Source organism: Stegodyphus dumicola, chromosome X2 (genome assembly GCF_044657685.1).
Source record: "Stegodyphus dumicola isolate Sdum_Otavi_A_Nest chromosome X2, ASM4465768v1".
NCBI lineage: Eukaryota > Metazoa > Arthropoda > Arachnida > Araneae > Eresidae > Stegodyphus > Stegodyphus dumicola.
In genome coordinates this window covers 48,188,821-48,204,308 of record NC_140781.1, presented here as the reverse complement: position 1 = coordinate 48,204,308, position 15,488 = coordinate 48,188,821, and the positions used below count along the sequence as shown (strand labels likewise).

The 15,488-nt window shown below is 31.8% G+C and overlaps 1 protein-coding gene across 14 annotated transcripts in view; it reads right to left on the bottom strand.

The window, feature by feature from the left end:
- Positions 1-12,922, bottom strand: part of LOC146992745 (uncharacterized) — a 51,534-nt gene extending 38,612 nt beyond the window's left edge. For 5 of the 14 annotated variants that reach the window (XM_085809528.1, XM_085809527.1, XM_085809535.1 and 2 more), the window contains exons 1-4: positions 11,996-12,920; positions 10,177-10,273; positions 5,856-6,055; positions 4,037-4,133 (exon numbers count right to left, since the gene is read on the bottom strand). In XM_085809528.1, coding sequence (XP_085665654.1) covers positions 4,037-4,133; positions 5,856-6,055; positions 10,177-10,273; positions 11,996-12,047 — 446 coding nt within the window. In that variant the 5' untranslated portion in view covers positions 12,048-12,920. Of the gene's footprint in view, positions 1-4,036; positions 4,134-5,855; positions 6,056-10,176; positions 10,274-11,995 lie in introns of all 14 variants that reach the window. The other 9 variants (XM_085809533.1, XM_085809532.1, XM_085809530.1 and 6 more) reach the window with 7 other exon arrangements.
- Between the last annotated feature and the right edge of the window lie 2,566 nt (positions 12,923-15,488).

The window sequence follows — 15,488 nt, the reverse complement described above, 5'->3', positions numbered from 1 at the left end:
CAACATTTACAGTTTGGTGCAGAAATAAGCAAACAAGTTTTGTCTTTAATACATACAAACAAAAATCTTTGTGAATGTGAAAATCTGCAAGAAAATTAAATTTACAAAGAAGCTTTTTATGTTCAAAATTGGGATTTCTTAGCGCTTTTCATATTCACAAAGATTTATCTTTTTTAGTTAACGACTTCAATTCCAATCCACTCTTTACTAACACTTTTTCTACACATATGATGTAAGCAATTTCTCATATATATGTATATATTACACATACCTAAAGTGTAAAATGTGAAAGTCAATCCCAAGCAAGTCACAGACTTAATTGGAAATAGCCCATCAATTTCTTTATTTAAATATAATTGCAGCACATTCACAGAATCTCCAATGGCATAACTGTTTTCTCTGTATTGCGGAAGCTCTTGCCAAATAGCAATGCAAAATTCTTCGTTTTGGTCATTTGAACAAATTTAAAAAATAACACCCACTTCAAAATAATGAATGGTAAATAAATTTTAAGTTGACTGTGCACAGTAGAGAATTCAAAATTCTTTACAGATATGATGTAAGCTGTTTCATACAACGACCTAAATTGTAAAATATGAAAGACAATCAAAAGCAAATTACTGAATTGACAATAGCCCAACAACTGCTTTATTTTAATACAAGTTCCAGACTTTCAAAGCACGTCCACTGACATTTTTTTCTCTGCATTGTGTAGGCTGTTGCCAAATCGCAATGCAAAATTATGCATGTTGGGTACTTGAACCCATTAAAAAAATAATACCCAATTTAAAATAAAGAGTGGTAAATAAATTTTAAGTTGATTATATACAGTACAGAATTCAAAATTCTGGGTACAGATATGATGTACCTGTTTCATATATATATATATATATAACTTATGTGTAAAATATAAATGTCAATTACAAACAAAGCACTGACATTATTAGCAGTAGCTCATTAATTTCTTTATTTTAATTATAAATACAATACTTTCAAAAGATCTCTACTGACATTTTTTCTCCGCATTGCAGAAGCTCTTGCCAAATCCCAATGCTGAATTCAAACAATGTAATCCGATCTTATTTATACGCCCTGCTGCACAATGTGCTTATATTCCTCTTCTGCTCTGACCTAGCAGCAGTTTAACCCTATGCAATTTTTCATCCATTTCCCTAAAATTGTGATTGTTGCAAATTGTGCTAATTCATGTCTACAAAATGGGTTTCCAAAAATTGTGTATGATGAGAAATAATATGTGTTTAATCATCATGCAAGATTTGTTTTCTGTAGATTCCAGTCTACCATGCTATTAGTATTTCTGCTACCTTCTAATTCCATTTGCGCTCTGGCAATAAGTGAAAAAATAAATCAGTTCTAAGTTGTAAGTCCCGGGATTGGAAATATCTGTATGGATGCAAGGGCTAATCTGCTGTCTACTTAGTTCCATGTAACTGCCCTAGGATGGGGCAGCCCATGTATTACTGGAGGGAGCATTATTTATGACCAATCAGATCTTCAGGCATTCCTGTTTCCCACAAATGTGATCTCTGACAAACGGTAGTGGTGACCCTATGCATTTGCAGTTTAGCATTGCTTATCAGAAAAACATTCTGGTCCCTCAAATTGGGGTCCTAAGACAGTAGTATGATTAGTGTAGTTCTACCTCTTCGGGAACTCAGGCTGCCGACCCTTCACCCTGATTATTACGAGGGCTTCTCAGTTGGGACAGATCTGTGTACTGCCGGACAGACACCGAATGTGACACAAAGCACACATACAGATAGATATACACACACACGAAAGGTTCCAGCAGCAGTGCATGCAGTGTGGTGTCAGTTATATAATCAATTAAGTATACTGGTTGTCAGTATATACATATGATTTTTTTAGGAAATATATCAGTTTTTAAAACTGCATTAACTGATGTTCAACAGAGCAGATATATTAATTATTTACGTTTTTAGTGAAAGCTTTTTTAACTGTATCACTGTATGCAGCATTTTGAAAAATTGCCATATACCCAATTTTTATTTATATTGATGGTCTACTGTATACATAAATTTACATTACAAATATTCTGCAATACTTTAACAGTAGAATCGCGGTACCTTTAATATACAGAACTGCGGTGCGAGTCAATTTGACCCTCGACGGAAAACATGCACAGGTGATTACTTTAGTTAACTGAAACAGTTTATTTTTATCTTACAATCAATATTTCTCAGAATTTACGTTACATATTTCATATAAACCAGTGGAAATTATCCAAATTTTTACAAAACCATATTATTTAAAATTTTATTAAGCGTAATAACATGGCTTTTAAACAAAATAAAACATAACGTTTCTAATTTTGACAGAAAAACAGAATATATCACTTAAATAAGTTTTGACATAATTTTAGAGAAAAAATAAAAGTTCTACCCGTTACTTATTAGTTTTACAGATTTTCAAAAATCCATTTTATTGTAAGCCTTATGCGCTATAAATTTTGTAATAAGTTTTGCAGTTTTATCACAAATGGGTTCTTTTCCTTTTGACCAAATATCTTGGGTTTTATTTCCACATTTTGAACTGTGACATCGGACTGGTTTACGACTAGCTTGTGGTTTTGTGTCTTTTTTTGTGGTTTGTTATACACCCGTATGTTGCCTTTCTTTGTTGTGAGAGAAAAAACTTTCCTGTCAGTTCATCAACTAGGTCTTGAATGAATTGCGTGTACTAAGAGATTTTTTCAGATATGGCTTTGAAAAAACACAGGCATTGATAGCAACAAGATCCAAAATATTATAAAAAGCCTGCACCGGCCACCTACCGGAAGCAGACTTCACAATATTCTTCACACATATATATAGAGATGGAGAGACAGAGAGGGACTGATCAATATCTGAAGCTAAGCAGAACCAGATTCCAAATTTATTCAAATCCCAGTCTTTTTTAAATATATATACCACATGCATATAAAATTGCTATAAAAGCATCCATTTCTTCTACTGTAATAATCCATTCATTTTCATGAATCTGTTGATGAGCTTTATATTCAGTGCATTTCTATATATGCTTCAATATCACTTCATCTATAAAAAGGTCTATGAAAAGGTTGGTGACCGAACTTTCTTCAAAATATTTTACTTTTCTTTCTTTATCCATTTATTCCTAACTGAGAGACATTCCAAAGTGCCCCATCTTTCACAACTTCGTTATTTCTAACTTTGAATGTTACTGCCAATTTCTCTTCGGATTTACTTGAGTGTATGCGTATTTTCTTAGAATATTTTAATCTGATTAATTATCATCATTATTGCGATCAGAAGGTCCAGTGATTGTTAGGGCACTGCCAGAGTCATTATCACGTTTATTTTCTTAATTAGCAGCCAGGTATTCATCCTCGATATTCAATTCGAAACACTGTCATCATTATCATCACCTGAATCATTTTCAGATAATTGTTGAAAATAATCAGATAAATATTCTGAGGCTTCCTGAAGAGTGTTGAGCAATTCTAAAAAGCGTCTTGACATCTTATCTATCCTTATACTAGATATAGAATAAAAGAAACTTCAAAAAGGTCATTCGAAATATTGGTTTTAATTTCCCACTGGCTTCGAACCTTGACGGAAAACCACACAGTTCCCTTTCCTGGTGCAGTCCATTTTAGGAATTTGAGGATGAATGTGATATACTTTACATTTACTTCTGAGAAAACACATCTGCTTTTCCTCATTTAGGCATAAACTTTTGTTACGGGTCAAAATGACCCACTTCGCATTTCGAGACATAAGTGTTCTGAACCCAAAATGTATATCTGTTTTGCAGTTTCAAATTCCGTAAGTTATGGATTACCTTAAATTATTAAAAGACAGAAAAGGAATTTGTTTTTCATTCAATACTTTTCCTGTGGTGACAAATTAAACATTGAATTGGGTCAAATTGACACGCTCTGCGGTTCTATTGTTACAGAAGGACAGATTAATATTATTTATCTGCATTTTATTACAATTATGTATGAAATAATTTGCTAATATCTTAATCATACCACTGATGTTTTACTTTCAACTCTTCTTCATCTGCATACAGCTGCATCTTCGCTTGTTTGCAGGGAACTCTTTTCACAGGAATCACTGAATCTTCTACTACAGCAAAAGCATATATTATAAAGACATAAACATATCAAAGACATTATTTACATAAACAAGCATAAATATGTATACACAAATATTAATGCTTTTTTTGTTACTTATATTAACCTTCCATGTATAAGCAGACTACATTGTGAGGAAAATCTAAAGAAGAAAAACCAGTTTTCAATAGCTTTATCAGCACAGGGAACACTTGAGCTACTTGAGCAAACAGCCTTCCTAGAAATCCTATGTTATCTATGTAAGAGATTTTCTGAAGTGCTTTGCTATTCAATCTACAACATGTAATAGGAATGATGTGCTTTAGGGGCTAAGAGAACATAGCAAAACATTAAGCAGCAACAAAACATGCATTTCCATAGCAAAATAAGTGGTGGAATGTAAATGCTGGTATACAATAAATAAAGCACATGATGAAACGTCCACGACAAATGTTTTTGCCTTCCATACTCTTCATACTTACGGTACTTTAGCATTCATATATCACACAATATGCAGTATGAAAGTTGTTACTTTTGTCATTATTATCTATCACCACATAAAACTCTGACCATCATTTCTGTTACATCTGTAGAGTTCTGTGATGAACTGCCATAAAATTAATTATCAGCATGCCTATAATGCTGGAATATTCTGTTTATCTTCTATATGAAAAATTAGATTATACTCATTATAGTAATATTTATTAATAGCTGACTTTTATATAATTATGCATAACCTGTAAATATAAAATGTTCATCCACAAAGTTTTACTGAAACTATTCTCACAGTTTCAGCAGTAAAAGGACTAAATTTTGAATATACAAGCCCTGCTTCCAATTTACAGTTATCCATCATATTATGAATATAAGTTAAGGAGTTTCAATCAGTTGGCTTTATCTTAAAATGTAAGATCATATATTGAGTAAACTTTAAAATTTAAGACAGAATAACGATACTGGAAAAATATTTTTCATTCCAGTTCTTCGTGTACATAATGATTTAGAGATGTTAGGATGGTATAGAGTAAGTGGAGGTCATCTACCAGATGAATTTTATTTGAAATTTCATCAACTGGTAATTAATCGACAAACATTACAGTACAAACTGTCTGATATAACTAATTTCACTTTGCTCTCCCAAGGATGTTACGTACAAAAATAGGGATTTAGTTTGAAAACTAATTCCAAATTCAGCTGAAATATTTATGTCTTACTGTATATTTATGTCTTACTGTATATTGTATGAACTGCATCTATATAATTGGGAATCTATATAACTGCACTAATTTAAATTAAACCTGCTCAATTTTTTTTATTTATTTTCATACCTTCTAAAGGGAAAAATTATTCCTAAAACCTCTGAAATTGATATTTAAAATCGAGCATTTTATGACATTTAAAAATTATTAAACAAAATAATAGGCAGAGACAGCAAGAAAATAAATATTTATAATTTATCCCTCTAGTGGAATAAAAAAGTGCAGTATACGATGCAGATTCGAATTTCTACAAATCCTTTACTGATAGTGATAAGCCAATGCAAAATATTTCAAGTGCAAAGTATTTATTCTCATGCTCTAGGTTTCTGTCAGCAACACTAATATTTACTCAGTGTATAAGAGAAACACAAGATTACTATTATTTATTTATTTTAATTAAAAAAGTATTATTTATTTTCCAGTTACAATTTTTAAATTAGACCCTAATCAATAAAAAAATGAAGCTTTATAAAAACCTTCTTCAGAAGCCTTGTTTTCTTCATCAGGCATTAAATTCTGAGTACCCATCCACCTGCCATAGCGAGACCTTCGATTCAGCGTGAATTCTTCAGTACTCTCTTCATGAGTATTATCAGTTCGGCACTTTACTACTTCAGTACGTTTAGTCCCCAAACGACTGAATACACTGGGATAAGATGATTTGCGTCTATGTAAACTAAAATAATTTAATATTAACTATTAGCATTTTTTTATAAAATAAATAAAAGAAAGACTACAAAAAATCTAACTTATTCCAGTAGCAACATTTACAGTTTGGTGCAGAAATAAGCAAACAAGTTTTGTCTTTAATACATACAAACAAAAATCTTTGTGAATGTGAAAATCTGCAAGAAAATTAAATTTACAAAGAAGCTTTTTATGTTCAAAATTGGGATTTCTTAGCGCTTTTCATATTCACAAAGATTTATCTTTTTTAGTTAACGACTTCAATTCCAATCCACTCTTTACTAACACTTTTTCTACACATATGATGTAAGCAATTTCTCATATATATGTATATATTACACATACCTAAAGTGTAAAATGTGAAAGTCAATCCCAAGCAAGTCACAGACTTAATTGGAAATAGCCCATCAATTTCTTTATTTAAATATAATTGCAGCACATTCACAGAATCTCCAATGGCATAACTGTTTTCTCTGTATTGCGGAAGCTCTTGCCAAATAGCAATGCAAAATTCTTCGTTTTGGTCATTTGAACAAATTTAAAAAATAACACCCACTTCAAAATAATGAATGGTAAATAAATTTTAAGTTGACTGTGCACAGTAGAGAATTCAAAATTCTTTACAGATATGATGTAAGCTGTTTCATACAACGACCTAAATTGTAAAATATGAAAGACAATCAAAAGCAAATTACTGAATTGACAATAGCCCAACAACTGCTTTATTTTAATACAAGTTCCAGACTTTCAAAGCACGTCCACTGACATTTTTTTCTCTGCATTGTGTAGGCTGTTGCCAAATCGCAATGCAAAATTATGCATGTTGGGTACTTGAACCCATTAAAAAAATAATACCCAATTTAAAATAAAGAGTGGTAAATAAATTTTAAGTTGATTATATACAGTACAGAATTCAAAATTCTGGGTACAGATATGATGTACCTGTTTCATATATATATATATATATAACTTATGTGTAAAATATAAATGTCAATTACAAACAAAGCACTGACATTATTAGCAGTAGCTCATTAATTTCTTTATTTTAATTATAAATACAATACTTTCAAAAGATCTCTACTGACATTTTTTCTCCGCATTGCAGAAGCTCTTGCCAAATCCCAATGCTGAATTCAAACAATGTAATCCGATCTTATTTATACGCCCTGCTGCACAATGTGCTTATATTCCTCTTCTGCTCTGACCTAGCAGCAGTTTAACCCTATGCAATTTTTCATCCATTTCCCTAAAATTGTGATTGTTGCAAATTGTGCTAATTCATGTCTACAAAATGGGTTTCCAAAAATTGTGTATGATGAGAAATAATATGTGTTTAATCATCATGCAAGATTTGTTTTGTGTAGATTCCAGTCTACCATGCTATTAGTATTTCTGCTACCTTCTAATTCCATTTGCACTCTGGCAATAAGTGAAAAAATAAATCAGTTCTAAGTTGTAAGTCCCGGGATTGGAAATATCTGTATGGATGCAAGGGCTAATCTGCTGTCTACTTAGTTCCATGTAACTGCCCTAGGATGGGGCAGCCCATGTATTACTGGAGGGAGCATTATTTATGACCAATCAGATCTTCAGGCATTCCTGTTTCCCACAAATGTGATCTCTGACAAACGGTAGTGGTGACCCTATGCATTTGCAGTTTAGCATTGCTTATCAGAAAAACATTCTGGTCCCTCAAATTGGGGTCCTAAGACAGTAGTATGATTAGTGTAGTTCTACCTCTTCGGGAACTCAGGCTGCCGACCCTTCACCCTGATTATTACGAGGGCTTCTCAGTTGGGACAGATCTGTGTACTGCCGGACAGACACCGAATGTGACACAAAGCACACATACAGATAGATATACATACACACGAAAGGTTCCAGCAGCAGTGCATGCAGTGTGGTGTCAGTTATATAACCAATTAAGTATACTGGTTGTCAGTATATACATATGATTTTTTTAGGAAATATATCAGTTTTTAAAACTGCATTAACTGATGTTCAACAGAGCAGATATATTAATTATTTACGTTTTTAGTGAAAGCTTTTTTAACTGTATCACTGTATGCAGCATTTTGAAAAATTGCCATATACCCAATTTTTATTTATATTGATGGTCTACTGTATACATAAATTTACATTACAAATATTCTGCAATACTTTAACAGTAGAATCGCGGTACCTTTAATATACAGAACTGCGGTGCGAGTCAATTTGACCCTCGACGGAAAACATGCACAGGTGATTACTTTAGTTAACTGAAACAGTTTATTTTTATCTTACAATCAATATTTCTCAGAATTTACGTTACATATTTCATATAAACCAGTGGAAATTATCCAAATTTTTACAAAACCATATTATTTAAAATTTTATTAAGCGTAATAACATGGCTTTTAAACAAAATAAAACATAACGTTTCTAATTTTGACAGAAAAACAGAATATATCACTTAAATAAGTTTTGACATAATTTTAGAGAAAAAATAAAAGTTCTACCCGTTACTTATTAGTTTTACAGATTTTCAAAAATCCATTTTATTGTAAGCCTTATGCGCTATAAATTTTGTAATAAGTTTTGCAGTTTTATCACAAATGGGTTCTTTTCCTTTTGACCAAATATCTTGGGTTTTATTTCCACATTTTGAACTGTGACATCGGACTGGTTTACAACTAGCTTGTGGTTTTGTGTCTTTTTTTGTGGTTTGTTATACACCCGTATGTTGCCTTTCTTTGTTGTGAGAGAAAAAACTTTCCTGTCAGTTCATCAACTAGGTCTTGAATGAATTGCGTGTACTAAGAGATTTTTTCAGATATGGCTTTGAAAAAACACAGGCATTGATAGCAACAAGATCCAAAATATTATAAAAAGCCTGCACCGGCCACCTACCGGAAGCAGACTTCACAATATTCTTCACACATATATATAGAGATGGAGAGACAGAGAGGGACTGATCAATATCTGAAGCTAAGCAGAACCAGATTCCAAATTTATTCAAATCCCAGTCTTTTTTAAATATATATACCACATGCATATAAAATTGCTATAAAAGCATCCATTTCTTCTACTATAATAATCCATTCATTTTCATGAATCTGTTGATGAGCTTTATATTCAGTGCATTTCTATATATGCTTCAATATCACTTCATCTATAAAAAGGTCTATGAAAAGGTTGGTGACCGAACTTTCTTCAAAATATTTTACTTTTCTTTCTTTATCCATTTATTCCTAACTGAGAGACATTCCAAAGTGCCCCATCTTTCACAACTTCGTTATTTCTAACTTTGAATGTTACTGCCAATTTCTCTTCGGATTTACTTGAGTGTATGCGTATTTTCTTAGAATATTTTAATCTGATTAATTATCATCATTATTGCGATCAGAAGGTCCAGTGATTGTTAGGGCACTGCCAGAGTCATTATCACGTTTATTTTCTTAATTAGCAGCCAGGTATTCATCCTCGATATTCAATTCGAAACACTGTCATCATTATCATCACCTGAATCATTTTCAGATAATTGTTGAAAATAATCAGATAAATATTCTGAGGCTTCCTGAAGAGTGTTGAGCAATTCTAAAAAGCGTCTTGACATCTTATCTATCCTTATACTAGATATAGAATAAAAGAAACTTCAAAAAGGTCATTCGAAATATTGGTTTTAATTTCCCACTGGCTTCGAACCTTGACGGAAAACCACACAGTTCCCTTTCCTGGTGCAGTCCATTTTAGGAATTTGAGGATGAATGTGATATACTTTACATTTACTTCTGAGAAAACACATCTGCTTTTCCTCATTTAGGCATAAACTTTTGTTACGGGTCAAAATGACCCACTTCGCATTTCGAGACATAAGTGTTCTGAACCCAAAATGTATATCTGTTTTGCAGTTTCAAATTCCGTAAGTTATGGATTACCTTAAATTATTAAAAGACAGAAAAGGAATTTGTTTTTCATTCAATACTTTTCCTGTGGTGACAAATTAAACATTGATTTGGGTCAAATTGACACGCTCTGCGGTTCTATTGTTACAGAAGGACAGATTAATATTATTTATCTGCATTTTATTACAAATATGTATGAAATAATTTGCTAATATCTTAATCATACCACTGATGTTTTACTTTCAACTCTTCTTCATCTGCATACAGCTGCATCTTCGCTTGTTTGCAGGGAACTCTTTTCACAGGAATCACTGAATCTTCTACTACAGCAAAAGCATATATTATAAAGACATAAACATATCAAAGACATTATTTACATAAACAAGCATAAATATGTATACACAAATATTAATGCTTTTTTTGTTACTTATATTAACCTTCCATGTATAAGCAGACTACATTGTGAGGAAAATCTCAAGAAGAAAAACCAGTTTTCAATAGCTTTATCAGCACAGGGAACACTTGAGCTACTTGAGCAAACAGCCTTCCTAGAAATCCTATGTTATCTATGTAAGAGATTTTCTGAAGTGCTTTGCTATTCAATCTACAACATGTAATAGGAATGATGTGCTTTAGGGGCTAAGAGAACATAGCAAAACATTAAGCAGCAACAAAACATGCATTTCCATAGCAAAATAAGTGGTGGAATGTAAATGCTGGTATACAATAAATAAAGCACATGATGAAACGTCCACGACAAACGTTTTTGCCTTCCATACTCTTCATACTTACGGTACTTTAGCATTCATATATCACACAATATGCAGTATGAAAGTTGTTACTTTTGTCATTATTATCTATCACCACATAAAACTCTGACCATCATTTCTGTTACATCTGTAGAGTTCTGTGATGAACTGCCATAAAATTAATTATCAGCATGCCTATAATGCTGGAATATTCTGTTTATCTTCTATATGAAAAATTAGATTATACTCATTATAGTAATATTTATTAATAGCTGACTTTTATATAATTATGCATAACCTGTAAATATAAAATGTTCATCCACAAAGTTTTACTGAAACTATTCTCACAGTTTCAGCAGTAAAAGGACTAAATTTTGAATATACAAGCCCTGCTTCCAATTTACAGTTATCCATCATATTATGAATATAAGTTAAGGAGTTTCAATCAGTTGGCTTTATCTTAAAATGTAAGATCATATATTGAGTAAACTTTAAAATTTAAGACAGAATAACGATACTGGAAAAATATTTTTCATTCCAGTTCTTCGTGTACATAATGATTTAGAGATGTTAGGATGGTATAGAGTAAGTGGAGGTCATCTACCAGATGAATTTTATTTGAAATTTCATCAACTGGTAATTAATCGACAAACATTACAGTACAAACTGTCTGATATAACTAATTTCACTTTGCTCTCCCAAGGATGTTACGTACAAAAATAGGGATTTAGTTTGAAAACTAATTCCAAATTCAGCTGAAATATTTATGTCTTACTGTATATTTATGTCTTACTGTATATTGTATGAACTGCATCTATATAATTGGGAATCTATATAACTGCACTAATTTAAATTAAACCTGCTCAATTTTTTTTATTTATTTTCATACCTTCTAAAGGGAAAAATTATTCCTAAAACCTCTGAAATTGATATTTAAAATCGAGCATTTTATGACATTTAAAAATTATTAAAGAAAATAATAGGCAGAGACAGCAAGAAAATAAATATTTATAATTTATCCTTCTAGTGGAATAAAAAAGTGCAGTATACGATGCAGATTCGAATTTCTACAAATCCTTTACTGATAGTGATAAGCCAATGCAAAATATTTCTAGTGCAAAGTATTTATTCTCATGCTCTAGGTTTCTGTCAGCAACACTAATATTTACTCAGTGTATAAGAGAAACACAAGATTACTATTATTTATTTATTTTAATTAAAAAAGTATTATTTATTTTCCAGTTACAATTTTTAAATTAGACCCTAATCAATAAAAAAATGAAGCTTTATAAAAACCTTCTTCAGAAGCCTTGTTTTCTTCATCAGGCATTAAATTCTGAGTACCCATCCACCTGCCATAGCGAGACCTTCGATTCAGCGTGAATTCTTCAGTACTCTCTTCATGAGTATTATCAGTTCGGCACTTTACTACTTCAGTACGTTTAGTCCCCAAACGACTGAATACACTGGGATAAGATGATTTGCGTCTATGTAAACTAAAATAATTTAATATTAACTATTAGCATTTTTTTATAAAATAAATAAAAGAAAGACTACAAAAAATCTAACTTATTCCAGTAGCAACATTTACAGTTTGGTGCAGAAATAAGCAAACAAGTTTTGTCTTTAATACATACAAACAAAAATCTTTGTGAATGTGAAAATCTGCAAGAAAATTAAATTTACAAAGAAGCTTTTTATGTTCAAAATTGGGATTTCTTAGCGCTTTTCATATTCACAAAGATTTATCTTTTTTAGTTAACGACTTCAATTCCAATCCACTCTTTACTAACACTTTTTCTACACATATGATGTAAGCAATTTCTCATATATATGTATATATTACACATACCTAAAGTGTAAAATGTGAAAGTCAATCCCAAGCAAGTCACAGACTTAATTGGAAATAGCCCATCAATTTCTTTATTTAAATATAATTGCAGCACATTCACAGAATCTCCAATGGCATAACTGTTTTCTCTGTATTGCGGAAGCTCTTGCCAAATAGCAATGCAAAATTCTTCGTTTTGGTCATTTGAACAAATTTAAAAAATAACACCCACTTCAAAATAATGAATGGTAAATAAATTTTAAGTTGACTGTGCACAGTAGAGAATTCAAAATTCTTTACAGATATGATGTAAGCTGTTTCATACAACGACCTAAATTGTAAAATATGAAAGACAATCAAAAGCAAATTACTGAATTGACAATAGCCCAACAACTGCTTTATTTTAATACAAGTTCCAGACTTTCAAAGCACGTCCACTGACATTTTTTTCTCTGCATTGTGTAGGCTGTTGCCAAATCGCAATGCAAAATTATGCATGTTGGGTACTTGAACCCATTAAAAAAATAATACCCAATTTAAAATAAAGAGTGGTAAATAAATTTTAAGTTGATTATATACAGTACAGAATTCAAAATTCTGGGTACAGATATTATGTACCTGTTTCATATATATATATATATATAACTTATGTGTAAAATATAAATGTCAATTACAAACAAAGCACTGACATTATTAGCAGTAGCTCATTAATTTCTTTATTTTAATTATAAATACAATACTTTCAAAAGATCTCTACTGACATATTTTCTCCGCATTGCAGAAGCTCTTGCCAAATCCCAATGCTGAATTCAAACAATGTAATCCGATCTTATTTATACGCCCTGCTGCACAATGTGCTTATACTCCTCTTCTGCTCTTACCTAGCAGCAGTTTAACCCTATGCAATTTTTCATCCATTTCCCTAAAATTGTGATTGTTGCAAATTGTGCTAATTCATGTCTACAAAATGGGTTTCCAAAAATTGTGTATGATGAGAAATAATATGTGTTTAATCATCATGCAAGATTTGTTTTGTGTAGATTCCAGTCTACCATGCTATTAGTATTTCTGCTACCTTCTAATTCCATTTGCACTCTGGCAATAAGTGAAAAAATAAATCAGTTCTAAGTTGTAAGTCCCGGGATTGGAAATATCTGTATGGATGCAAGGGCTAATCTGCTGTCTACTTAGTTCCATGTAACTGCCCTAGGATGGGGCAGCCCATGTATTACTGGAGGGAGCATTATTTATGACCAATCAGATCTTCAGGCATTCCTGTTTCCCACAAATGTGATCTCTGACAAACGGTAGTGGTGACCCTATGCATTTGCAGTTTAGCATTGCTTATCAGAAAAACATTCTGGTCCCTCAAATTGGGGTCCTAAGACAGTAGTATGATTAGTGTAGTTCTACCTCTTCGGGAACTCAGGCTGCCGACCCTTCACCCTGATTATTACGAGGGCTTCTCAGTTGGGACAGATCTGTGTACTGCCGGACAGACACCGAATGTGACACAAAGCACACATACAGATAGATATACATACACACGAAAGGTTCCAGCAGCAGTGCATGCAGTGTGGTGTCAGTTATATAACCAATTAAGTATACTGGTTGTCAGTATATACATATGATTTTTTTAGGAAATATATCAGTTTTTAAAACTGCATTAACTGATGTTCAACAGAGCAGATATATTAATTATTTACGTTTTTAGTGAAAGCTTTTTTAACTGTATCACTGTATGCAGCATTTTGAAAAATTGCCATATACCCAATTTTTATTTATATTGATGGTCTACTGTATACATAAATTTACATTACAAATATTCTGCAATACTTTAACAGTAGAATCGCGGTACCTTTAATATACAGAACTGCGGTGCGAGTCAATTTGACCCTCGACGGAAAACATGCACAGGTGATTACTTTAGTTAACTGAAACAGTTTATTTTTATCTTACAATCAATATTTCTCAGAATTTACGTTACATATTTCATATAAACCAGTGGAAATTATCCAAATTTTTACAAAACCATATTATTTAAAATTTTATTAAGCGTAATAACATGGCTTTTAAACAAAATAAAACATAACGTTTCTAATTTTGACAGAAAAACAGAATATATCACTTAAATAAGTTTTGACATAATTTTAGAGAAAAAATAAAAGTTCTACCCGTTACTTATTAGTTTTACAGATTTTCAAAAATCCATTTTATTGTAAGCCTTATGCGCTATAAATTTTGTAATAAGTTTTGCAGTTTTATCACAAATGGGTTCTTTTCCTTTTGACCAAATATCTTGGGTTTTATTTCCACATTTTGAACTGTGACATCGGACTGGTTTACAACTAGCTTGTGGTTTTGTGTCTTTTTTTGTGGTTTGTTATACACCCGTATGTTGCCTTTCTTTGTTGTGAGAGAAAAAACTTTCCTGTCAGTTCATCAACTAGGTCTTGAATGAATTGCGTGTACTAAGAGATTTTTTCAGATATGGCTTTGAAAAAACACAGGCATTGATAGCAACAAGATCCAAAATATTATAAAAAGCCTGCACCGGCCACCTACCGGAAGCAGACTTCACAATATTCTTCACACATATATATAGAGATGGAGAGACAGAGAGGGACTGATCAATATCTGAAGCTAAGCAGAACCAGATTCCAAATTTATTCAAATCCCAGTCTTTTTTAAATATATATACCACATGCATATAAAATTGCTATAAAAGCATCCATTTCTTCTACTATAATAATCCATTCATTTTCATGAATCTGTTGATGAGCTTTATATTCAGTGCATTTCTATATATGCTTCAATATCACTTCATCTATAAAAAGGTCTATGAAAAGGTTGGTGACCGAACTTTCTTCAAAATATTTTACTTTTCTTTCTTTATCCATTTATTCCTAACTGAGAGACATTCCAAAGTGCCCCATCTTTCACAACTTCGTTATTTCT